The sequence below is a fragment of the Plectrocnemia conspersa genome, unplaced genomic scaffold, assembly GCF_051122295.1.
Source record: "Plectrocnemia conspersa isolate PC_06_02 unplaced genomic scaffold, ASM5112229v1 ptg000011l, whole genome shotgun sequence".
In the NCBI taxonomy this organism is placed as follows: domain Eukaryota; kingdom Metazoa; phylum Arthropoda; class Insecta; order Trichoptera; family Polycentropodidae; genus Plectrocnemia; species Plectrocnemia conspersa.
This window is the reverse complement of record NW_028277175.1, coordinates 17322854-17347326: the sequence shown is the minus strand read 5'-3', so window position 1 is coordinate 17347326 and position 24473 is coordinate 17322854. Positions and strand designations below refer to the sequence as shown.

The window sequence follows — 24473 nt, the reverse complement described above, 5'->3', positions numbered from 1 at the left end:
GCGAACGCCACACTAACATGATATATTGTGAGGAAACTAATGAGCATTTAAGTATTTATTAAAGAAAAATCAGTTTTCGTATTCCCCAAAAAATAGATAGAATTTTAATCGAAATCTACACGAAATAATGGAAAGTTCACTAAAGTAGAACAAATTAAAATATTTCAATAGCAATAACATATGAAAAAAAATGTTACAAAAAAATTTAAAATACAATTTTACAAAATCAGACAGTATGTTTTCATTAATAAATCAATTGCAACCGCGACTAACTTCGGAGTGTTCAATGTGTATTACTTATAATAATAAATACATATTTATTAACATATACATATATGGTACTTCCTGGATTTATTCATTTAATCCAATATTAGAGCACATTTAATAGCGTACATGTACGCCCAAGCTTATTTTTAGTTAATTACACGTGAGATTATGTAAAGCTAAGAAAACGTAATCTACAGTGATTAATCGGTATTTAAATTTCGAATTTCCCATGCTGGTAGGACTGTAAATCGGACAGCTGTCAATAATCACGCGTGTTAAAAGCTAGTTTGCTTAATTGTTCTACAGAAATAACAATTCTGTACGAATTGTGTAACTTTACGTGAAGATTACGGTCAATTTTATTGTTCTACTGAGTGAACAATTTGCAACATAGTAAAAAAATTGAAGCGTTAGAGTTAGGGTGAAGCCTGTGCATCATCGTGGCGCCCGTTTAGCCGAGAATATTGCTGCTGTAAGTGAAAGTGTGGCCAAAGACTCGGAATTGTCAATACGTCAGCGTTCGCAGCTTTTGGACTTTTCTTATGGATCCCTATGGCGCATTTTGGATCTGGACTTGCATCTACACCCGCATACAATTCAGATAACACAAGAACTGAAACACAGAGACCATGGACAGCAAAGTGTTAGAACAGCAGGAAGTTAATGCTGATTTAAAAAAAATCCTATTCTCTAATGAGGCATATTTCCACCTCTCTAGTTATTTTAATAAGCAATTTTGCCCCATATGTGGTGAGGAAAATCCTCATGTAATTTATGAGAGAGCATTACATGCAGAAAAAGTGACTGTTTTGTGCGCGTTGTGGCCGGGCGGCGACATCGGTCCTTACTTTTTTTTTAAATAATGAACATTCAACGGTGACCGCTATAGGCGCATCATAACCGATTATTTTTGATGCGGAAGACATGTGGTCCCAATAAGACTGCGCAACTTTTTACACATCGGTTGCAACGTTAGGGCGATTTAATCATGTGGTTTAATGCCGTTGGATTTATTTTAGTGAAGTTACGCTAAGAGTCGTGTCTACGCAGACAAACCCGAAACGTTCGAGGATCTAAAAACCAATATCCGAGATTCCGCCTGAAATGTACGAAAAAGTCATTGAAAGAATTGGCTGCTGCAAAAGGTCATTTAATTGATATTCTTTTTCATAATTAATGAAATACATAAATATTTGATTAATAAAAAAAATCCTTGAATTTGATTTTTTTAAAGTTCAGAAACTGAAGTTGGATTCTCTTTATAATAAATACTCCGCTTGAATGCCGCTAGGAGTCGGGTGGCATTTTCTAGTGTTGTATATTTTTTTGGAAAAATTATGTAATAATTTTTTTCTATAATTTTTGTGTATTTATTCGTATAAAGTGGATTTAATTTTATTCCTATAATAAATAGTGGATCACACAAACAAATGAACATTTTCAGAAATATTTTTTTTAAATATATTTATAAAATCATCTATATTTGCCAAAAAATAGTTGTCATGTTTAGTATACCCTGCCTAAGTTCGCTTGGTACTAAAAGGGTTAAACATAGATGCTTTAGATTAATTAAAAATGCATTAATTATAAGTACATACATATATGAAAAATGTTAAGCGTCAATGATATGTAGTTTTTTTTACAAAGATAGAAAATTGTGTTCAATGCTAACCTTGAATAACTGGACTGGACAGTAATAACAAAGCACGCTTTGTACTGAAACAGTTCTAATCAATGTTGGTTGGATTGCACAATTACTGAATCGAAACTAGTGGTATACTAAATAATATGAAAAAAAGTTTCGATATATTTTATAATACTTATTGACATTCACTAAAGTGTGACATCACTCACGTCACTTTTAAACGTGTGACATTTATACAATTTAATTCAATCTGTAATAAAAATAATATTATGTAAAGTATCATAAATTATATCAGATGTTTATCTTGAAACACAATCCATAAAGTTGATGAATAAAACACTCATAAAAATCAATTTACCCCTAATCATTGCATATATAAACACACCGACGCCTAGTTCTAAACGGAATTATGATCAATATTATGATTAAACTGCAGCTAAGTTGTGAAAGTGCAATTGGTATGTGGCCTTCTTGCTTTTTTCATCGCAAGTACTACTGTATACACATACACACAAATGTAAATTACATAAAATTAATAAATATAAATAAATAATAATAATATAAATCGTAACATGTCAACTCGATTTTCTAAATATAGGGGTTTCACAATGAATCAGATGAGATTCCGATGTGAATCAAAAATAGAAGCAGACAGTAAAATCCCCATTGCTTGAACAAAGGGATTTCAAATATAGACAGACTGTGTATCCAAATGGTAATACAATCTGGGCAATAATATTTAATAATAAACAGTACTATTTTTGCTTTAATTATTAATATTATAATATATGCGTGACAAATAATTAAATATGTTATTAATATTATTAAAGGTGAAATATTTTAAACAATTGGCTATATAAAAAAATAATTGATTTTAAATGACAAACCTAGGATTCACACGTAACAAATAAGTCAGGTTATTATAGATTAATTTTGGATATATAAAATAATCGTTCCATAGAACGAATTATTTGTGTATTACTGTTGGTCAGAACAGTGAACACCTTATGAACAAGTCTCTGCAACGAATCCTTTTCCGAAGAAAAAATCCGAAGATTTACCTTACACAAATGAGCGAACAATTCGTTATATGAAACAATGTATTTATTTAACTGCACATATCTCTTAAAATAATTCCCTATTAAACCGCACTCGAATTTTAACTATTTTTATTGAATACTTATACCAAAAGCAGTAAATGTTTTGAATGGATCTCTTAATAACAGACTATTTCCCAGAAAATATTCTTTACAGTAATGTTATAAGTGATGAACCAAGTTAACGTAATGTATATTTTAAAGAACTTCTCAACGGACATGGCCCTTCACAAATTAAAACTGAAGTGTATCTACGACACTGTGTATTATCAACCAGATATAATGGAACAATAACCAGTTAACCTGGGAATTTAGTTTTAAAAATCCCTTACTTTTTTATATAAAATACATAGCAGTTTTATCGGTAATATAAAAAAACATATCACTAAATGACCATTTTATTACTTCTTACTGAAATTTTAAGTTTTTGTGGTAAATGAATTTTTTATTTTACACGGTGAGTATATCCGCCAACTGTACCGAAATAAAGTTTTGGATTGACGTGTATACACTTTTAACGCGGTTAACATCTACAAATATAGACGTAGTAGATGTGTTCTAATATTTTCTATAGTTCTTATTGTGCATTATACAAATATGCATTTTGAATCAATTTGTTATCTAAAAATCATTTCTGATATATATATATACTTATCTTTATTTCAAAACATGTATGAGCATACATTTCAGTAGTCAATTACAGGTATATTTAAGAATTAGTTTGTAAAAACAAGATTTTTCCCTATGGTTATATTATACCACTTAGACGTAGTAGATGGCTGTCACATTTTAAAAGAAATAATAGCATAAACATTCTAACATGGATAGAATTATTTACTAAAAAAGGATCAAATATGATAGCAATGTAAATGCAAGTAGAGATAACCGTATCCAGCTGCATGAATAACATAATCTCAAAGAAAAATAAGGATAAAGTTTCAAACAGCGTAATTGCTATTTATCTCAACGACCCGAAAGTGACCGACCCATGTTTTTATGCAGGTACTCTTGAAACGGTACATTATGATACGAAGCAATTTTCGCCACTTATTCTGGACAAACATTTAGACTTTTGGAAGGAATACACTACTTGGCAGAGTAATTTGAATACACAAATCTTTATGAAATACTATTCTAATGGAAAACAGAAAACTCCGATCAACGATCAACAAATTATTGGCTATTCTTTTATATTAGAATGTATTTGTTTCATGAACAATATTTGTTCCATAATAGTGAAAACAATAGCGTTATGGCTAATTTAAGCGAAGACATTCTAAATTTGGATCAACTATTTAATGTTATGATAAACATTTTCAGAGAAATAAATCAATATTTTAATTAGATTTTTAACCGACAAAGGTTGGGCAAATATGAATTGTACAATAGTGAAATATGATTAAATAATAATAAAATGGCGTCCATCGTATGGATTGACAGATGTAAGAAAAAGGGAAAGGCGTCGCTTACGGTTCGGCCTCGATGGACTGCAGCCTGGCGACATAGTTGGAAGGGATGTAGCCTTCCTGCTTGGTCTTCTTGCTCCTGGCCAGCCACCAGTCCCCTTGCGTGTCGTTGAGGATCTCGAGGTGTTCGCCCTTGCGGAAGCTGAGGTCCTCGTCGGTGCGCGCGTCGTAGTCGTAAAGCGCTACGAACACCCTGCTGGGGGCGTCGGCGTCCTGCTGGCTCGCGGGGGGCGCGCGCGCCGTCTCGCCGCCCCCCGCCCTCTCGCCGCCGGACGAGGTCGCCCCCGCGGCCTGCAGGGGCCCCGCGACCGGCGGCCCGCCCGTCACACCGACCGCTCCCGTCACCTCTTCGGGCGGAGCACCACCCCCGGCGCCCCCGCCGCCGCTCTTGTCCCCCGGCGAGCTGAAGCAGTTGCCCATGGCGCGGCCGCCGCCCCCCGCGCCTCACTCGGCGCTGCCCCCGGACATCACGCCCGAGGCTCTCCGAAATTGCCAGTGTCTAAAATTGACAGCGGCTACTTCGATGCGTTAGCGCCGAGCGGCTTTCTAGTTTCGCGCTTCGATGCGCGCTCTCTCTTTTACCTATTTTATCTAATAATAATCCTCTATCGCTTCGACGTAGAATGAAAAATATACTTTTTAAATACGTATTCACAGAACAGAGCTCAGAATAAATATTTAAAAAGTATTTAATAAGTAAATAAATCAGAAACGAAATCCAACAGTATTCCAGTAGCAGATTGGCTAAAAGTATTTTCTTACTTCGAATTTTGCAATATAATATGTGTATTAAATTACTCCTCCTCGATTGTATCGCCCAAAGGCTGTAGCAGCCATCGGAGATTCATGAACTGAGAACACAACAAAATATTGGCGTATCGATACTGATGTATTCTTCGATATTTTGAACATAATTGGACGTAGATTTTTTCGATATCGGCAACGAGAAAGACAATCCCTTGTGTATTCTTTTTTTATTGCCTCTACCCCAAGATATGTCTTCATCCCTTATTTTTTTTTATTATTTGCATTCCTACTATCTCACATCCCCAATATATACATATAACTAATATGTTTTTACAATAACAATTATAACATACCTGTGCAATTAATCTTAAGAAGGAATCACACGACTGACGTGCTTGACAAATATACAATAGTCGTGTATTCGTTCAAGTGCAACAGTAAATGAATATTTGGGCACAATTCGAACTCGAACTTGTGATATTTTTGTGTTTTAATTGCATAAATTTATTCAAAAATTCTTGTACTTTGACCATGCCAAGAAATCTAGTTAGTGCAGTCAGCATTAAATTTAGTTGACGATGGTTGACATCGATTATTTTTTTAATCCACAATTCTGCAAGCTTCTCTCGTTTCAGGTTTTCATTGTTTGTGTAAATTTTATAGTTTAATCGTCGTTTGAGCAAATTCTATTCAACAAATTGGTAAAACATAAATTTTAAAATTCTTTCATATTACATTTCAAACTTGTATTTATGAATATTTTTAAATAGTGAAATATAATCTCGAATGCGCACTAAAGTAAAAAGTATTGCCAAACAACATTATTAATAGGCTCACAAATGTTCGTAGCCGTTGGTTTCAGTGTGGCGCCAATATTCTTAACAAGTACCAAAAATAATGTTACTTTTCGAGTTTCTTTAGAAAGTTCTTGGTTACGTGGAAAATGTTTTTTTTACTTTAATAACAATTTAGTTATTATATTGATATCGTAATAGCTAATATTAATATCAAAACTCCAACAAATGGTTTTTGCGTTTTTCTCACTAAGTAAAAAAATGATTCATTGGATTTAATTTTCAATTCAAATTGATTGATAAATTGAACATTAAAAATTTTAATATTCAAATTTTTATGTTGAGATTTTGCTTTAATTATAATTTTACATCGAATTCGGAAATTGAACAGTCCTAATGCTTACGTCCTTTTTTTTTATATAATTTAAAAAATAATTTTTGTCCAGAATAATTAGAATAGTCCGGAAATTTTATACCCGCGAAAATCTGTCAAAAAATTTCCTGTCGGCAAAAACCCGATCACCACAAATTGACATGATATATTTTATATGTAAATACGTTATTATTGATTTTGAAGTTAAAAGTATACGGTCACTATCTGCTGGCTTTAGACTCGGAGATTATTGTGTACGAAGTTAAGCGTCGCCATGTTCGCTTAAAACGTCAAGTTGACAGCTCTCAAGATGGAGAGCGTCGCGCCGCGAGAATGGTCCTCGTGTGCGCGGCTCGTTTCTCGCGTGCCCACGCATATGGCGCGGGGCCTCCTACCGCAGCCCGTGATCCTGACATGTCTGGACGCCTGTCCCGAACATCTCGCCGTGGCTGCCGACTCTGGCGTAGTGTTTTGGTGCGACAGAAAAACGCACCAAGTCCTGAGACTTCGATGCGAGGTACTACTCACAGTCGTGTATTTTCTCTATCATGAACCACTATTCGACTCGCGCTTCGATTGCAGAACACGAGAAGCCCGATAACGTTCGTCAAGATCGTTTCCACGGTAGACTTCATGGTGGCGGCCGGAAACAAAGACGGACAAGTGACAGTGTTTCAAATACCCAAACCTCATCCGGACACCATACCGGATTATATAAAACCTAAAGCGTCTCCTGTCGAAAGGTAATCGCGATTACGAACTCGACATATTTAAGATATGCACGTTTAATACAATCGTCTTTGTCGAATCGAATATAGGTATACGATAAGAGATTTACATAAAAGTAATATAACATATCTAGAATGGTCCAAGAACGGCATGAAACTCTTCTCTGGTGATAAAGAAGGAATCGTCGTTCTAACCGAAATTGATTTTTATATGGTAACAATAATATCATATCAATTAATTATGACGATCGGAGTTAATCGTGCATTATTTATTTCAGCATATCTCAAAATCGTCGGAAATTGTCAACGAAAGCTATGAAATTGTGCAATTGAGTTATTTTCAAAATCACCTGTTGGTTTCTAGCAGTTTTAGAGCCATCATGTGTCACTATGAAAATTCAAAGTGGAATGTGAACCAAGTCGGAACGAAAGATAGGAAGAGGTACAGACTAAATTATGTATTTTATTTAAATTATAATAATAAATCGACTCTATTTTTAGTTTATGCAAATTAGGGGGAGTGTTTCATTTTACATATGGAAAACCGAACGATATGAATATATATTCTGCTAGACCTGGATTGAGAATTTGGACATCGGATAAAGAAGGCAATGTGCTTAAAACGCTGCTTTTTAAGGTTATTTTAATATGTCAACTTGATAACAAATAGAGTTCATCAGTTAACCTGTTAATATGTAATATTTATACATTATTTGTAGGACGCTGTTACTAGCCCGTCAAGTTACGTGACTCTTTTAAGTCCCAGAATTAAGAAATGTTCAATCTCAGCGAAAGACGTTAACTTTGGGCCTTTGTTTATATTTAACGACAAATACATTGTGAGTTATAACGAGGAATTATTATTTATATTGGACCCCGTCGATTTAGTGGCCGTCGCGACTGTTGACAATTTAAAAAAGTAATAATTAAAATAAACATACTTGAACAATAATATTTATTTACATGTCAATTAATTCGTTGAAAGGATTGTATCGATCGCTGTAAACAAAGATGAAATATTTGTGTTAGAAGGTGACCGAAGCATAGTAAGAATCGCTTATCATCCCGATGTTGAAGTTCAGAGCAACGGTTCGTTTATTTTAATTACTCTTATCTGTTATTTAATTTATGTTCGAATGTTCAATATTTTTTAGGCGAAACTTTAATGACGAGATCGTTGCTAAATCCTCTACAGATGGCCGTTAACTCGATTAAAGATTTAGCTAATAGCGATGCTAAAAAGCATATATCCGATTTACCAAATCCGTATGATTATTTTAAGAATATTATTAACGACGGTGACGCTACGCCTTCTACCGTGTCCGATTTAGATATAGTGAACGGAGAAGAATGCTTCGAACTACCTCCCGTAAAGCAATTGAGCGCCGAATTTGACAACGTAGCTTTAGAGAAGTTGATACCGAATTTAGAATCTATAGATGTGTCCCAAGATCAAAAAAGATTAAAAAGAGAAGAAGTCATGCATGTGAGCACGAAGAGAAGCAAACGAAAAAATATAGATATTCCAGAATCTCGCGAAAATAATAAATCAACGGACTTAAAACTGGATTTAGGCGATACGGATACACTTTCCAGTAATAAAACTAATAAATCGGATATAATGAATATGAGTTTTTGCGGAGATAATTCGTACGTTGTACATTTATTAATAGGTATATATTTTATTTGTGTAAATAAATTATCGTTATTTTCTTACAGAATATTTACAGAGGATAAAAGTCCGGAGACCTTAGAAAAGGAAATCGCACAAATGGAAGAAAGATTGGCAAAAGTTCTCGACTTAGAACCGATTACGATGAGTTCTGTCAAACTAGAGTCACCCGTTAGTCTTATTAGTAATAGTGATCAACAGTTTGCAAATCCGATTAATATACCTTCTAATGAATCTCCCAAAGTTGTAAAAAAGTCTACCAATCAAAAGAATACAAAGCCCACTATGCCCGTTTTAGAAATGCCCCCTAAATGCGTAACAATACCAAACGTTTGGAACCTAGAAGAGTTGAAGGTCAATTACGAATCACCCAATTTGACTAGCCCAAACTTGGACGCACCTAGCACTAACACTAGTTTGATAATGAAGCCAAAAAGAATTTTTGATGCCGATTGGGAATTAATCTGACGATTTTATTCTGCTTCATCTACATTATAGTCGCCTTGTTTGTATACTTTTTGAAGTCGAATATAAATGAAAAGACTTTCGCCGTGAAGAATACTCAAGTACAAATATTGCAGGTTGCCATTGTAACGCTTGTATATTAGAAGCTTAATATTTTAAATAATCTCAGTTGACTTTATTTTACAGCATTTAAAGATAATTAGCATTGTATGCGACTGTTATAATATAAATATTTGTACGTCTATTATGTACTTCTAATTTTTAATTGGAAGAATAATGTCATAATTTTATTTAATTTATCAACTGATTGCTTTAAACGTTTGGCTTTATGTCTACAATATAACATTTAAGTGGCATTTTAAATTTAAGTTCAGAAGCAATTTCATATTTTATAATAAATTACTCTGTGATGAATATTTTTTTTGTTGGTTTTTTGAAATAAAATTTTATTTTCATGATTTTGAATCAAATAATGTTTTTTATTACTTGTATATTTAAAAAAATTAAATACGACGCATGAATATGAATGAGGCGCAGGCCCGCGGCCGCGCCGAAGGTTGACAGTTGAGAGAAAAACAATTAGCAGTGTTACCAGAGTGCTGTCAAGTTTCAGACATAATGAAATCTAAATATATATTCAATAGCATTATTATGGACAATTTTTATTTAATTGAATAGCTTAATATTCTTAGACATTTTAATTAAAAGTTATACTTTAATTATTATAATGGTGTTGATATCAACATTTTTTTAATTTGTTTTTTATTTTATAAATTATTATTTTTTGTAATTTACATACATATATGTATATTATATCGAATAAAACTCCAATCTCTACTGAAAACAAGAGTATGTATTTTTAAATACCCCAAGCAAAAGTTTTTTCTATTACTTTTTAATATTTAAAAGTTTCTTTTCTTAATTTACAAACTTTTGACATATACATAATATCTTCAGCATTTTACTCTTATCAGAATGTGTAATATTTCGTTGTCGCACTTAAAAAAATAATATTAATTCTCGAATTACGGTTTGGTATGATTTCATATAAATGTAATAGAAATTAGAATAAAACCCAGTGGTGTAGTGAGGCCGAAATGCATCAAAACGTCGTTCCGGTACTTTTTTCCACGACCAGAACGCATTCCGGTACAATTTGATATAAAAAAAGACAAATAAATTAAAACAGATATTTTAGCAAATCGTTAGAAGATCTACACAACTCAACTCACCGCGCAACAAACCAAATAACTAGGGTAATCATCTCCGGGTTCTTATAAACTGAAATCTCGTTGATTAGCGTATTAATACCGTTCAATATGCAATACCGTTCTGTAATAAAGCCTGCGAGCGAAGATATTTAGCTGTCGAGCTATACATCCTGCTAGGCGCTATCGTATTTTACATTGATTCATATAAGAAAAATCGTTTCACTTACGAGTGTTTTGCATTACGAGTAAGATTCCGGAGGTTCTACTGTATTCTAAAGCAAACATACCAAAATTAATAAAATTGTGACGTCACCGTCGTTGTGAGAAGGCTCCATTATTCATACTACTACGGCGAAAATGGCATATCACAATTTCTAAGTATATCAAAACCGAATTTTGGCCAATAAGCGCAAAAAATATCACTTCTAAGAAATAAAAAATCTACGTTAAAAGAAATAAAATCGAGCCGTCGCTGTCGCAGTGGGAACGCTCGATACCTACTACGACGGCACCGATACGATTCTATTGTTTTTGTCGTGAATTTTTGACTTCTGATAAGTGGTAATTATTTTTGCGCTCTCCTATTGAGCAAAATTAGGTTTGAATATGTTATACTTCGATAGATACTTAAAATAAAAATATATAAAAACGCGCATAAACCATCCTAGTATGAATGACCGGTAATGGTTTTATAATATATTTTTAAGTCACTGTGAAACACCAAAAAGCGGACAAACCATTAAGCGTTGAAATGATTTCTAATAAAATATTTCGTTTGACTTAATATTGAAGAAATAATGACAGTTTATAGTTAATGCATTCATTCGGTAGCTAAGTATGTATTACATTTAGTCGTAAACAATTATATAAATGACTTGATATATACGATAGAATGATATGCTCGTTTTATATAGTTTCACTTTTATGCGGTTAAAAATAAAACATTTTTTCAGTACTCCAAATCATATATATTTGGTTCCACGCGCTTACTGCGGTGATGTACAAACAATAGCTTATTTTCACTTCTTGCACCTGACCTACACCTGGAACCTCTTCCACTGTTCGTAAAGTGTGTCCCGCGTTGCTTTTTGGAGTACATGCGCATCGCTGAAGATTTTGCTCGTTTACTTCATAAGTTAAAAGAAATGTTAAATATACACATTACAATTTTCGTTCTATGGTTCGAATTACGATATATTTCTTGGAATGTATCTACCGTATAAATAGAGAGATGAGTGTTTAGGGACGGTGATGGTGGCGGGTGGCAATTAGACACAGATTGAGCCGCTGCAGTAATATATTTATTGAAGATTAACGGTGTTTACATTACAAGGGGCGCGCGCGCGACGGCACGCGTCCGAACCCTTGCGGGCTTGCCGGTAGAGAGAGAGAAAACCGTCACGCCGATGCTACTTCAGCGCCGACCAGTTTTGGCCATAACAAATCTAAATTCGGCTCCAAAATTCACAAAAGTTAAAAAAAATGTCTGTTTGTTCTGTGATTGTTTTTACACAATGACGACGACCCATTTATCGATCCTAAAAGTTTATCCTTAACAACGACAAAAAGCGATCCGCAAAATTGATGAACACTAAAATTACAGCAAAATAAACAACGGTGTACGTTTTTCTATGACCGGAATGCGTTCCAGTACGATTTGTTATGACATTTGTTAAAATAGTCACTGACATCACAATTTTAAACGGCACACTGTCCAACTCAATTATAACTACAGTGCAACAAGCAAAATATCCATAGTAATCGTCTGTGGGTTCACATAAACTAAAATCTCATTGCTCACTCAAAAGCGGATAGTGTTCCGGTACTTATTTTATAGAGCTACATCACTGATAAAGCCTTTTAGTTCGATGCTTTTACCGTATCTTTTAAAATATCTGGATATTTTCATATAAAGTAATTTAATTTCTTAATGAGTTAAAAATTATAGGATTTAAGTTAATATACAAATACTTTTTTTATAAATATTATGAAGTAAAATAATGAAAATCGATATTTTTCTATGTATAGGTAATTTTAACATTATTATAGTATTATTTTATGCTAATTTAAAAAAAAATTGGAACAAAATAAAAATGATTTAATTAAATTATGAGGTAAACAAATATCTTAAAAGTGAAATTTAGTAATCGGTTACTTTATTTTGTTTTTTATTTTATTAAAACGTTAACTCTTAGTCGGTTATTTTTAGCGGTTTTATGCGCTAATATTGCGCGTGCGGTTGCAAGTTGGCAACGACGCATTTGCAAGTGTTTCATATTTTTTACCGGCGACGGTTGTGTTATGATTTTCGATTGACGTTTATCGTCGAAAATGCCGGATTTATGTAACTTATAACCGAAATTGCATAACTTTTTGCTTAATGATTATTATTAACAAGTTACTTATTTATTATTGACAATGTCGGGATATTTAGAAATAAAAATATCTTCAAAATCTGGCAGAAGTTTCCCTTCATGGAAGGTAAATGTCATGATTATTATTTTATACATACAGTTTACATTTTTGACGTATGATTCATCAAAATTTCACATGAACATCTCGTGAGATGACAAGATGATATTTTTATAATTATGTAATTAATCTTTCGAGTGGATTGTATGATTTTTTTAATTTAATTTACAGACTTGGAAAAAGCTATGGTGTATATTAATGCCGTGTCCGATAAAAAAGGCTCTAATTATAAAATTTCACACATCTGCCGGGATGTCCTCCAATTCGCAGATTGAAATACCTGAAAATGCTATGTTGTGTCGTATTGAATCTAATATAAAGAAACATGTTTTTGCAATATTTTCCACTGCTAATTGCGGTAAACCGATATTATATGCAGCCGGACAGAGCGAGAGTGAAGTTCAATTGTGGATGCTAAGGATTCGTATTATGTTGCATGGAAAGAATCCATCCGGTAAGATGTATTGAATTCTGTGAAAATTATAATTTATAAAAAAATATTATGATTATTAATAGGAACGTTGTCCGAAATGATATTAGAAATGAGTTGTTTAACATATTTAGTTCTGGTTATTTATTTACCTATTATTATGTGTTAATGTGGGTATTTTAATTCAATTTTGACGAATATATTTCCTTGAGGTCTTAATGTTTATAGTTTGAAAAAAATAGTTTCGACTTTCTTATTCATAACATTATTATTTTTGTGGTAAAATCTTTTGTCTTAATGGTTATACTTTGATTGTGGTTTATTGTGATTCATATAGTATGCATTTCCATTGAGTCGATTATTTGATAAGTTCGTTTAGTCATTGTGTTGATTACGCAGTATACCATGTTTAGTCTTCTTCCTCTGCCACTAGAGAACGGTCTAGATAATTACCAGTTTGTATAGTGTCCAAATTATTGTCAATTTTAGAAATAAGGTAATTAAAAAAGTTTTTAAACATTAAAAAGTACAATCCATATCAGATTTAACTTTTGGATGAGGTTTTATTTAGATATTTAGGGAGCATTTAAAAATCTATTTCTTTGTTAATATGTATTCTGAAATAAATAAAAATAGACTAACGAAGCTATTTTGTTATAATAGATAATAAAATCTTAACAAAACTTTCATTATCTATTGTTCAATTATAGAGACTTCTTTGTGCTTTTAAAAAATTCATTGTTCTTTTATCTTATGAAATCACGTTTTTTTAATAGCTAGTGCAAGATTTCCCTTATATTTGAACATTCAAGTATTAAGATTAATTTAAATAATGGTTTTATTTTAACAGATTTATTTATTTCTAATAAGACTTTGGTTTTTCCTGTTGTCATCAAATAAAAACATTCAATTTGCGAGTGTAGAACAGATAAATAATATTACCGTTAATCATATTTAGACTTTGATACGTCTACTGCCGATGTATTTATATTTGATTGATATTGTGTAGCGACATTTAACGATGGAATCATAGTATATGTTTTTAATCAATATTGCTTTTTAGATAAATTTCACTTGGAAGATAATCAATTCAACGTTTCGCTGATAGACAGTGAATTTTCAAAGTCGTGCGGCTATAGAGGTGTTTATGGACTGCTGGTTGTGAAATCTAGCGGTTTTCAAATAATCGACTATTACACTAAAGAAGAAAGATTGTTCTTGAGCTTTTACGTAATATCAAACGTCGATCTGATACAAGACAATCTCAAGTTCACGGATAATGAAAAAGTTTGCATCGTGAAAACTAACAGTTATTTCAAATTTGGCGAAGGTGTTCTGTTCGTATTTTGCTTAGAAGGGAAAAAGTTGTATAAAATCCTAAAGGAAGGATTGTACCAAAACAATATTGTGATGTATAGAAAATTCCATAGAAGGTTCAGCAGGAGCGAAGGAAATCTCTTTAACGAAGAACTTGTAGAAAATTGTGACGACCAAAGAGATTCTGGTAATTGAACGATTATTTTCGTAATTATTGATGATTTTGATTTGAGTTTTAATTATTTTGCTTAGGATTATCATCATGTGAACCAATATCTTTGGAGAGTCGTACAAAATGGTATTGCTCTCTGCAAGATATCGATGACACGTCTCCTTGTGTGCTAAGAAAAAAGGTATGCGTGTATATACAATTTATTAAATATATTTAAAAATATTCTTATGATTTATATATTTTTTAGTATTGCCCTTCGTTTGAAAAGTTGAGCGGAAGTACAGATATTGATAAAACAATCAATAGTCCACGCATGTCATTCGTAAAAAGGTAAATTTTTTTATCAATTTCTTGAATCAAAATATCCAAGAAAGTTTGATGATTTTATTTTTTCGGGTATATCGTATTATGAAATTATAAAGAAAAATAACCATTGCAGATCTTTGGAATATCGCATTTCGGAAGTGTCAGCGAAATCTGAAATTTATGAAGAAATTTCAGACGAGGTAGATTCTTCGAAAGCAAAAGATAACGTGGTATCTGAAAATATTTATGAGCCACTAATAAACATCAACGATGATAAGAAGCGTAAAAGCGTCTATCCGCCTCCTTTGCCACCGAGGCATAGAAACAGAGATAAGATCGGAGATAGGTAAATTTATTATTATCTTTACTTTAGTAACGCCTCGTATAACTATCGATTTATATTATTTAATCTAGTGCTACAGATTCCGGTGTCGAAGAAGAGAACACGGACGAAGAGCTAAGGAGTTCGACATTCAGTTATAAAAGACCCAGTTCTAAAAGTTGCGTTATCAACAATGCAAAATCGGTTATGAATCACTGCAGCAGATTCCATTCAGCCTTCGGCGCTTTCAGAAATAGAATAAAGAGCGAATCTCAAATATCACGAAGCAAATATGGTAAAAAATTGAACGAACTATCCAGCAATAAAAAAAGTTCTCCTTTGAAACTAAAGAAATTCCTGAGAAATAAAGAGAATAAAACTCCGGTTTATTCGTTTGAAGATTTGAACATTGGTAATAGTTGCGAAGGATTAGTCGATCGTGATTTTAAATATGGTGGGACAAATAAGAGGTTTTCGAAGTCAGCTGAAAATATATACACTACGATCGATTTTTCAGAGATTCGAGGTTTGAAGAGATACGGAGTTCATATCAGCGATCAAGAGTGTAATTTTAATTTGTCCGATTACGATATCGGCAACGAGAACGTACAAGATCTTTCTATTTTGTGCGCTGAGAAAAAATTTGCTTCCGCAGAAAACATTTTGTGCAGCGTTACGCCTAAACGAGTAGTAGAAGACGAATACGTGATCATGTCGCCTTGCGTAGAATCGATCGTTTTCGACCAGGGCTGTTCAATTTTGTCCGATAAACCCAAAATTGAAAATAATTACGTCGCGATGAAATAAATCAACATTAGGTTACATATCGTACAATTTTATTTATTATAAATTATTACAACTGTACAAAAAGATCTGAGTTAACGCAGATACTTTGCGATTGCGCTTTTTACAAGTGTTTGTGATATTTTTTGATAGTGTTTTACATTTAGCTAATTATTGAAATGTAAGATGATAATATATTTGTATTTATTTATAAATAAATATTTTATAATTTTATAAACAAGTTTTGAATCAGATCTAACACCATCATTTAGGTTTAAAATATTTTTTTAGTACTCATCATAGATGATTTTTAAATATATAAATGTTGATCCGATAAAATTTAGTGACTACACCGCCAATTATTATATACGAACATATGTAAGTTGGGTAGCTTTTCACATTCCTTTCAACTGATCAAATAAATAAGACGAGACATAGTACTTGGGCTTGTTATAATAGATGTGTAAACATTTTTTAAAAACAGTATAATATCGACTATCCAACAAAAATAAACGTAGAATTGGTACATAAGAGGAATGTATCATAATAAATAAGAAGTTATTGGTAGTTGCAGTTGTGAATTAACTAAATGTCGGATAACCTATAAAACAGACATTCGCTATAACATACGCAATTAGACCTAGAAAGGCAATAAAAACGATAAGAAAATTGTCGCATTATAGTGAGCACTTTGGTGTTCTCGATTAATACATACTTTTTATTATTAAAAAAAGCTTCGTAAGTTCAACATACATTTGATCACTAATAAATCGAAAAGAAAAATTTGACTAGACGTACACTGTCACATTGTTCATTGTCTTTTTTTCGTACTTTTCACAACTTTCGAGTTGGAAGGTTTCGTCGAAGCGGAAGCCCCGCCGCTGAAGAAAGACGTTATCATCTCGGACATCTCGGGCATGTCGTGTATCTTCTTAAAGTTGGACAGTTGCTCCATTTCTTTTTTAGTCTCGGGATCGTTCATCATCTTGGGCAAGATCATGATGAGCACGAGAGGCAACACCATCATCAACACCATCGGATTGAATAAGAAGTCGGTTAACCTCCATTGCTCTCGCACTTGATAATATTTGAATTTAGACAGAGCTTTCATCTTTAACGGGTACGGTACTTGAATGACGAGCGAAGTCTGTATGTGATTCACCTTTCTGGCTCTGTATTTTCCTTTGGAGTTGATCTCCACTCTGACCGGTTCGTAGTAGTATTCGGGATGGAGTATTTCGACTATGTACGATCCGGAAGGCACGTTGCCGATGACGAAGGAACCGTCTTGACGCACGAAACCGAGGAACTCTCCGGCGTTGGCGTGGATGCGTACGCCGGCGGGCCAATCGAGCGGAGGAGAGTCTGGAGGATAGGCGCGACCTTCGATGACGTAGCGGCCTCCGTTAGACGCGGTCGTGGCCACTAAACCAGCTCCGGTGTCGTCGTCGCTCATTCCCATCCCGGTGGCCTCGGACGCCGCCCCCAGCCCGGCGCACGCAAAAAGCAGTTGCACGAAAATGTACATTTTTGACATTTCGACGCTCGAGGAAGCCAACGATCAGAGCGGCGCAGCGCTCGAGTAGATGTCAAACGGCAGTGTTGTCATAGGACAACAAAAATATATAATGAAACGCGTGATTTCATGATTTGCTAAAAAATATTTTATTTAATACAATTCAAATTCTCTATATTCATTATAAAAATAGATATTTCAAATACGCTTAAAGCTTTATCTTTATTGACTAAAGATAAATGTATTACTGTTGTTATTTCATGTTAATACCGGTTTAATTAAAATACAGTCATGCTACCTTGAATTGCGCGGTAAATAGAATCCGCAAAATTTTGCGTAAATCGAATTTGGATTAAAAAGGGCCTATTTAGGTTTATTATGGCCAAAACTTACCGGCACTCTGGTAGCACTGGCGTAACGAACTCTTATTGTGGCAGCTCTGGCTCACGTCCCGTTCACTTGTAATTCTTCAGTTCAACAAAAAAAACTACTGCATCAAATCAATCTGTGTATAATTGCCACATGTCACCTCCCGTCGCCAAACCACAAATCAAAGCATAAAACACATACAAGAATGAAAAATAAAAATCTGCGTAAATCGAGACTAAGAACACACGAAATTGGGAGATAGGTTACAAAAAAATCGTGTAAAACATACACACAAGATGATATACAGTGGTGCCTTGACTTACGAGAATTCGTTCCGTGGCGGAGTTCGAAACTCAAATTACTCTGTAGGGCCTGTTTATATTTATATGTATATATAGATTTTGTTATTGCAAACTCGCAAATGCCAGTTGCGGGTTCAGACTTCGGATCCGCGAATCGTCTATATTCTACTATGAAAACAACTTCTCATCACAATAAAACATTACTGCAGTGGCTCAATCTGTGTCTAATTGCCACCCGTCACCCATCCCGTCGCCAAAACTCGTATGTCAAATCAATTTTTCCCATTGAAATGAATTAAAATACCAATAATTCATTTCAATGGAGGAAAATTAAAATTAATTAATGGTAGTTGAAATTGTAAATATATACTACCTAAATTAATGATAGTTTTTTTTAATTATACAAAATTCCGATAACGCGTTGAATAGAATCAAATTGCATTCCTCTACGGAGTAGTTGATGCCCTGGGGGACAGACCGTACGGTGCGCCCCGCAGACTGGCCCTGATATCAAAAAGTTATTATTAAGCGAAATAATTTAATTGTCAGAATTTATTTTATTACACTGGTAACACTAACGCAAGTTGTACGTCGGCAACTTGCAACCCTATAGTTGTAAGGAAAGCGCAGGTCATCATCAGGCAAACATGGCTACTCCTGTTGTGGATATAAGGGAGAAATCCTTTCAGGATTACAGAATGAAGTTAATGGAATATAAAGAAGTCGAATCCCGCTTGAAAGAAAGTGAGCTGTCAAATTTTCGCTTATTTTTCATTGTTAACCTATGCACTTTTGATTGATTCATTTCAACATTTAATATTAGATATAATAGAATATCAGATCCATTCATTAATTTAATTCTCAATGTTGTGTCTGTCCCGTTGTCCATAGTCTTAGTTTGTTCGTATCCATAGTTTAATGATGACATTTCAAATTCATCACTATATGTATCAACATTTTATACACTTATAGTGCGAGAGCAGTTAAAAGACTTGACTAAACAATACGATAAGAGCGAAAATGATCTAAAAGCCCTGCAAAGCGTCGGTCAAATCGTAGGCGAAGTGTTAAAACAACTCAGTGAAGAAAAATGTAAGTCATCACTTTTATTCGATGATCTATTATAGTTTAAATTATAATGTATTTTTATAGTCATCGTAAAGGCCACGAATGGTCCCCGCTACGTTGTCGGATGCCGCCGTCAATTAGACAAGTCCAAGTTGAGGAGCGGAACTCGGGTGGCCCTCGATATGACGACTTTGACAGTCATGAGGCATTTACCCAGAGAGGTCGATCCTTTGGTTTATAACATGAGTCACGAAGACCCCGGAGACGTCACGTATTCGGCTATCGGCGGTCTACAAGAACAAATTCGAGAGTTGCGAGAAGTACGATTCGTATATAAATGTATTTATACAAGTACAAGATATTCATAATATATTTTTTAGGTTATTGAACTGCCTTTGATGAATCCGGAGCTTTTTATCCGCGTGGGTATCACACCGCCGAAAGGCTGTCTGTTGTACGGACCGCCCGGTACAGGAAAAACACTATTAGCGAGAGCTGTAGCATCTCAATTAGATGCTAACTTCCTTAAGGTATTATTTTGGCTTATGTGTAGTACAAGGGCGAGTTGGATAAAATCTTAAATATGCCATTTTAATTCAGTTGTTCTACCAAAAACAAAAGCATAATCAAAAGCATAAGTTTTGTGTGAATTTTCTTTGGTTTTGGTGAGGAGGTATGATACCATTCTTTAATTGGACCTCTCGTTTTTTGGCTGGTGGTAGTGAACTTAGATTTTTATCTTCTTCATACGAAAACATCACTGAATAGAGACTATTTCATTCACTGCTATTACTCAGCAATGTTAATTCACGTTGTCTCTGACTGCTGCAGTTGATTTTGATGTTACTACTTGGTTCGCTACAGAAATAACTGCATTTTGGAATTTTCTAGACCACTCGTATACTTGGTGAAGACACAGACATGCAGCACCATACTAAACTTTCATTAGTTTAGGATTTTCATTGGGTTTCACCCATTCACTATTCAAAAAATTATGGTCTTTTTAAGCTACTATTGTGCTTTCGTGTTGCATACATGATTTGGCCAATGTAGCGGTGTTTTGAATTTTTTATCTAGCTCACCCTCATACTTAACGGTTTGGTATTACTAATTAATTACATTTTTATTTTAGGTTGTATCAAGTGCAATTGTGGATAAGTACATTGGAGAGAGTGCACGGTTGATTCGTGAAATGTTTAACTATGCTCGTGATCATCAACCATGTATTATATTCATGGATGAAATAGACGCCATTGGTAATAAACGTTTTCTTTATCTTTTGATAGAAATAGAGCAAATATTAAATAATATTCGGGAACTTCGCACTAAAGGGCTTGCCACCATGCTGCCCTTAGACCGATATTTAATAGAAAAACAAAAACTATAAAAAATAAAATTTATAAAAAACTTAGGTTTCTAATAAATTTGATTTTAATCAGCTTTATTTTAATTTTTATTTAATATATGATTAACTTGACTGTATGTATGTGTTTATTTTGTATAAAGGTGGCAGAAGATTTTCTGAAGGCACATCAGCTGATCGTGAAATTCAACGTACTCTTATGGAGCTTCTCAACCAAGTAAATATGTTTAATAATAAAAGAGATTGCCTATTTAGTTCAAATTGTTTTAGAATCAGCACTCTTTTTCTCTCTCTATTAAATGTATTTTAAATGAAAATTAAACTTTCAGATGGACGGTTTCGATTCTCTCGGTCAAGTTAAAATTATCATGGCTACAAACAGACCAGATACTTTGGATCCCGCCTTGTTACGACCGGGACGTTTGGATCGTAAGATTGAAATTCCTCTTCCAAATGAACAAGCAAGGTTTGTACCATATATTATATGTATTTAAAAATCCAATAATAAAATACTTGTTATTTAACTCGCGACTATATTCAGTGTTATGTACGGATCTATGTGTTGTTTACATCAATTTGATTTGTAGATTGGAAATTTTAAAAATCCACGCTGGACCAATAGCTAAACATGGTGAAATTGATTATGAAGCTGTCGTCAAACTTTCCGACATGTTTAACGGTGCTGATCTTCGTAACGTGTGCACTGAAGCAGGATTGTTTGCTATTCGAGTTGAAAGAGAATACATCATTCAAGTGAGATATTCAACTACTTATATACATATATAAGATTGAATAATTAATAACTGTCGATAACATTACAGGAGGATCTAATGAAAGCTGTGCGCAAAGTGGCCGATAACAAAAAACTCGAAAGCAAATTGGATTATAAACCAGTTTGATGAGTTTGATATTTGATAGTGTGATCGTTGTATGATTGTTATTTTCAAATATAGTTTACAAGCTGGCATAAATGTATGTTTAATAATTTGGAATGTGTATTACTTTTGCATTGTGGTACATTTTTGAGATATAATAAATTAAATAAATAACAATTGATTCGTGTTAATCGTATTTAAAATTTATATATTCACATTCACAAAAATATTTGTTATAAAATTATTTAAATTAATATTAATAAAAATTTAAAAATCAAACTTCATAGTTGTCGGTAGTGTGCCGTTTTTTTTGGCTTGTTCTACATTCTTATAATATTCGCTAAAATCAACGTATGCCTCAATCCTTCTGTTGTTGTACATTGATATTTTATTTTCTTCGTCAGGTGAATACGAAGTCGACGAACTATTCGGAAAGTTTGAACTTTGCGACGTGATGGTCGACATTGCGCTTTGACCGCTGTAACTATCGTTGGTGTTGGTATTGTGACCGGTCATCTCGGAGCTTTCGATAGTGGCCATTTCCACGTCCGACTCGTTTACTCTACTTTGCACTATTGGATTAAACCTCACCTTATGAGAGTCGTTTATGTGCGACGATTTTATATTCGACAGAGGTGACTTGGTCAATATAGCGTTTGGTAAAGAAAAATTAAAATTTCTGATTAATAGAGTGTCGCGATTGTCCTCGCATATCATTTTCGACGATTTAGTGCAATGCTCGTGGTAGAGTGCGGATATTTTGTCGGTCACCGTTTGGCATACAGCTTCCAAGCTTGGTTGAATTCTAAACTGTTCAACGATCATCTGAGCTAAGAGTTTATTAACTTGCTCGGTTTCGACGGCTTCTTGAAGATTTTTATAAAGTTTATCGCTCATCAAAACTAAAAATCTAAGCATATCGAATAAAATTAATATAACAACTTAAATACATATCAAATGTAAGTTGAACTTGCCTGCAAGAATCTTCGAGACTGATCGGTCCGTGTACTTCGGGAAGTGCAATAACTGGTTTATCAGTTGCGTTTTTTAAATCAGATAAGTTCTGATATAAAGTTTTTATATAATAGTTTCCAAGGCACCGTGTATTTGATTGATTTCCCAGTTGAGTAGCTAAATATTTTTATTATCGTAATATTTCAATCATTAAAGTAATTTTAAAAATGAATTATACCTTCGCGTAAAAATTTCATGTCTAATCCCAACTGAGATAATCTAAGTAGCTCATCTTCATTCTTCATACTGTGATCTACCGATAATTGGACGACTCGCAATACACAATTAACGTCAGTTTTGCACAATAAAGCTCTACTGTCGCCTAAAACAAAATTGTATTAAATACAGAAATATATATAATTTAATAAAATTATACCAATATTAGCGACAAAGAGTTTTCCATTATGAATAAGTGCTATGACAGAAGTAACACCGATTGATAGTTTTCCATCGATATACTTCAATCTTTCGAGTTCATTTGTAAATTTAAGATATGTCTGAAAGCATGCAATAAATAATACATATGTAAATTGTTAAAATATAATTCGAACATTAAAATAATAATTACTTTCTCATAATTAAGATCACTCGGCAGTGATTGTTGTAAATTTTCACGTTCTACTACTAAATCATTGATCGATTCCATATAGACTTTTTCAACAGTAAGAAAAGCATTACTAAAAAAACACATTATTATATCGTTTATAATACATATAAAAATCGGGTCAAACCTCAAAACTTCTTTAATCTCTTCATCTGTGTGCTTGTCGTTCAGCTGTCCCAGCAAAATTTCGGCAGCGATTCGCTGTAACACAAAATGTGCTTCATCTGTGCCGTTATGCGTGTCAAATATGCCATATAAATATCTGAAATCCACTTAATTTGATTAAGTACTTGAAACACATGTTAATTTTAATGTTTAATATAAGTTGAGCTATCGAGATTGGATTATTATGAAATATTTAAGGTTTACGTGTCATTTCCAAGTTGACAGAAGCAGCTCCGTGCAGCAGGAGGTGCGACAGCAGCCTGTGAACAACGACCAAAAGAATCGGTCCATTGCGCAGCGCTCTGCTCCATCGTACATATATTTGACATATTTGGCCATAAGCGATTTTGTGCACAATTTACAATAAATATGATTTTTGAGAATTTACTTTTTTAATAATATTACCGTCACCATTTACACCAGGCGCGCACTTGCGAATTGTAATCGCGCGATTGTTTAGTCGCTAAAATGCAACCCATTATTTTAAATTGAAGTGCGACTAAAAAACCGCGGTGATTAGAAAAACGCAACCAGACCTATATTTATGGCAACACGATTGTCGCTCTTTTTTAATGAGTCACACTGAGAGACATGGACCTGCGCGCACTAGCGACTATTCGACCGCACTTCAGATCTTGCTAGTGTGATTTTGCCTGTTATTTATTCTTATTATGCAGCTAAATAAACCTTAGCGTTTTCTGAAAAAAAAATGATAGATTTATGAAGTACGTTTAAACATTACAAATAAATATTATTTATTTTAATTCTGCGTGGCTTGCAAAGTAAATCCACGCAGAATGCCCTCTTCAGAACTTGCGCACCAAAGCCTGGTGCGTAAGTTTTGAAAAGGGCACCATTTAATTCTATTTAACATGAAAGATTGTATAAACACAAGCAGCGCCGTCCAACTAGCAAAAATGGGCATATGGG

At 33.7% G+C, this 24473-nt stretch overlaps 6 protein-coding genes across 10 annotated transcripts in view; 3 read left to right on the top strand and 3 right to left on the bottom strand.

The window, feature by feature from the left end:
• Positions 1-4977, bottom strand: part of LOC148229752 (tyrosine-protein kinase Src42A-like) — a 46194-nt gene extending 41217 nt beyond the window's left edge. The window contains exon 1 of the mRNA XM_088198037.1: positions 4480-4977. Within this exon, the coding sequence (XP_088054163.1) occupies positions 4480-4895 (416 nt within the window). The 5' untranslated portion in view covers positions 4896-4977. The remainder of the gene's footprint in view (positions 1-4479) is intronic.
• A 1661-nt stretch (positions 4978-6638) lies between these two features.
• On the top strand, positions 6639-9724 carry LOC148229751 (WD repeat-containing protein CG11141). Of its 2 annotated transcripts, none has more exons than XM_088198951.1 (9): positions 6639-6906; positions 6972-7132; positions 7208-7331; positions 7396-7559; positions 7633-7754; positions 7837-8036; positions 8103-8206; positions 8272-8767; positions 8837-9724. In XM_088198951.1, the coding sequence occupies exons 5-9, from the start codon at positions 7671-7673 to the stop codon at positions 9255-9257; spliced, it is 1305 nt and encodes a 434-aa protein (XP_088055077.1). In that variant the 5' UTR covers positions 6639-6906; positions 6972-7132; positions 7208-7331; positions 7396-7559; positions 7633-7670; the 3' UTR covers positions 9258-9724. The 2 variants fall into 2 exon arrangements, with proteins under 2 accessions (XP_088055077.1, XP_088055076.1); XM_088198950.1 differs by having other exon boundaries at positions 7619-7754.
• A 3006-nt stretch (positions 9725-12730) lies between these two features.
• Positions 12731-17868, top strand: LOC148229749 (uncharacterized). Its single transcript, XM_088197841.1, has 7 exons — positions 12731-12946; positions 13109-13391; positions 14431-14871; positions 14937-15037; positions 15104-15186; positions 15296-15508; positions 15577-17868. Exons 1-7 carry the CDS (start codon positions 12884-12886, stop codon positions 16289-16291), a joined length of 1899 nt encoding a protein of 632 aa, XP_088053967.1. The 5' UTR covers positions 12731-12883; the 3' UTR covers positions 16292-17868.
• EMC7 (ER membrane protein complex subunit 7) lies at positions 16937-17804 on the bottom strand. Its single transcript, XM_088197842.1, has one exon. It carries the CDS (start codon positions 17802-17804, stop codon positions 17079-17081), a length of 726 nt encoding a protein of 241 aa, XP_088053968.1. The 3' UTR covers positions 16937-17078.
• A 1172-nt stretch (positions 17869-19040) lies between the features above and the next one.
• Positions 19041-21937, top strand: Rpt4 (Regulatory particle triple-A ATPase 4). The gene is made up of 9 exons (XM_088198768.1): positions 19041-19198; positions 19427-19546; positions 19607-19842; positions 19903-20052; positions 20655-20778; positions 21029-21102; positions 21215-21351; positions 21473-21638; positions 21707-21937. Exons 1-9 carry the CDS (start codon positions 19102-19104, stop codon positions 21782-21784), a joined length of 1182 nt encoding a protein of 393 aa, XP_088054894.1. The 5' UTR covers positions 19041-19101; the 3' UTR covers positions 21785-21937.
• Positions 21938-21941: 4 nt separating this feature from the next.
• On the bottom strand, positions 21942-24006 carry LOC148229747 (TGF-beta-activated kinase 1 and MAP3K7-binding protein 1-like). 4 transcript variants are annotated; one of them, XM_088198765.1, is made up of 7 exons: positions 23748-24006; positions 23506-23640; positions 23343-23451; positions 23151-23271; positions 22953-23096; positions 22735-22891; positions 21942-22670 (listed from the first exon to the last, which is right to left on the bottom strand). In XM_088198765.1, the coding sequence occupies exons 1-7, from the start codon at positions 23870-23872 to the stop codon at positions 22028-22030; spliced, it is 1434 nt and encodes a 477-aa protein (XP_088054891.1). In that variant the 5' UTR covers positions 23873-24006; the 3' UTR covers positions 21942-22027. The 4 variants fall into 4 exon arrangements, with proteins under 4 accessions (XP_088054891.1, XP_088054893.1, XP_088054890.1 ...); XM_088198767.1 differs by having other exon boundaries at positions 23506-23579; positions 23748-23874; XM_088198764.1 differs by having other exon boundaries at positions 23343-23640; positions 23748-23904.
• Between the last annotated feature and the right edge of the window lie 467 nt (positions 24007-24473).

Bases quoted from the DNA above. Each gene is read 5' to 3' on its own strand.
- LOC148229751 (XM_088198950.1), top strand. From the start codon at position 6,700: ATGGAGAGCGTCGCGCCGCGAGAATGGTCCTCGTGTGCGCGGCTCGTT. The intron at 7,332-7,395 runs GTAACAATAATA...TATTTATTTCAG, and splicing joins CCGAAATTGATTTTTATATG to CATATCTCAAAATCGTCGGA. The intron at 8,768-8,836 runs GTACGTTGTACA...ATTTTCTTACAG, and splicing joins AGTTTTTGCGGAGATAATTC to AATATTTACAGAGGATAAAA.
- LOC148229749 (XM_088197841.1), top strand. From the start codon at position 12,884: ATGTCGGGATATTTAGAAATAAAAATATCTTCAAAATCTGGCAGAAGT. The intron at 12,947-13,108 runs GTAAATGTCATG...TTTAATTTACAG, and splicing joins GAAGTTTCCCTTCATGGAAG to ACTTGGAAAAAGCTATGGTG. The intron at 15,038-15,103 runs GTATGCGTGTAT...TATATTTTTTAG, and splicing joins CTTGTGTGCTAAGAAAAAAG to TATTGCCCTTCGTTTGAAAA.
- EMC7 (XM_088197842.1), bottom strand. From the start codon at position 17,804: ATGTCAAAAATGTACATTTTCGTGCAACTGCTTTTTGCGTGCGCCGGG.
- Rpt4 (XM_088198768.1), top strand. From the start codon at position 19,102: ATGGCTACTCCTGTTGTGGATATAAGGGAGAAATCCTTTCAGGATTAC. The intron at 19,547-19,606 runs GTAAGTCATCAC...GTATTTTTATAG, and splicing joins ACAACTCAGTGAAGAAAAAT to TCATCGTAAAGGCCACGAAT. The intron at 19,843-19,902 runs GTACGATTCGTA...TATATTTTTTAG, and splicing joins AAATTCGAGAGTTGCGAGAA to GTTATTGAACTGCCTTTGAT.
- LOC148229747 (XM_088198764.1), bottom strand. From the start codon at position 23,872: ATGTCAAATATATGTACGATGGAGCAGAGCGCTGCGCAATGGACCGAT. The intron at 23,272-23,342 runs GTAATTATTATT...GCATGCTTTCAG, and splicing joins GTGATCTTAATTATGAGAAA to ACATATCTTAAATTTACAAA. The intron at 23,097-23,150 runs GTATAATTTTAT...ATTTTGTTTTAG, and splicing joins ACTCTTTGTCGCTAATATTG to GCGACAGTAGAGCTTTATTG.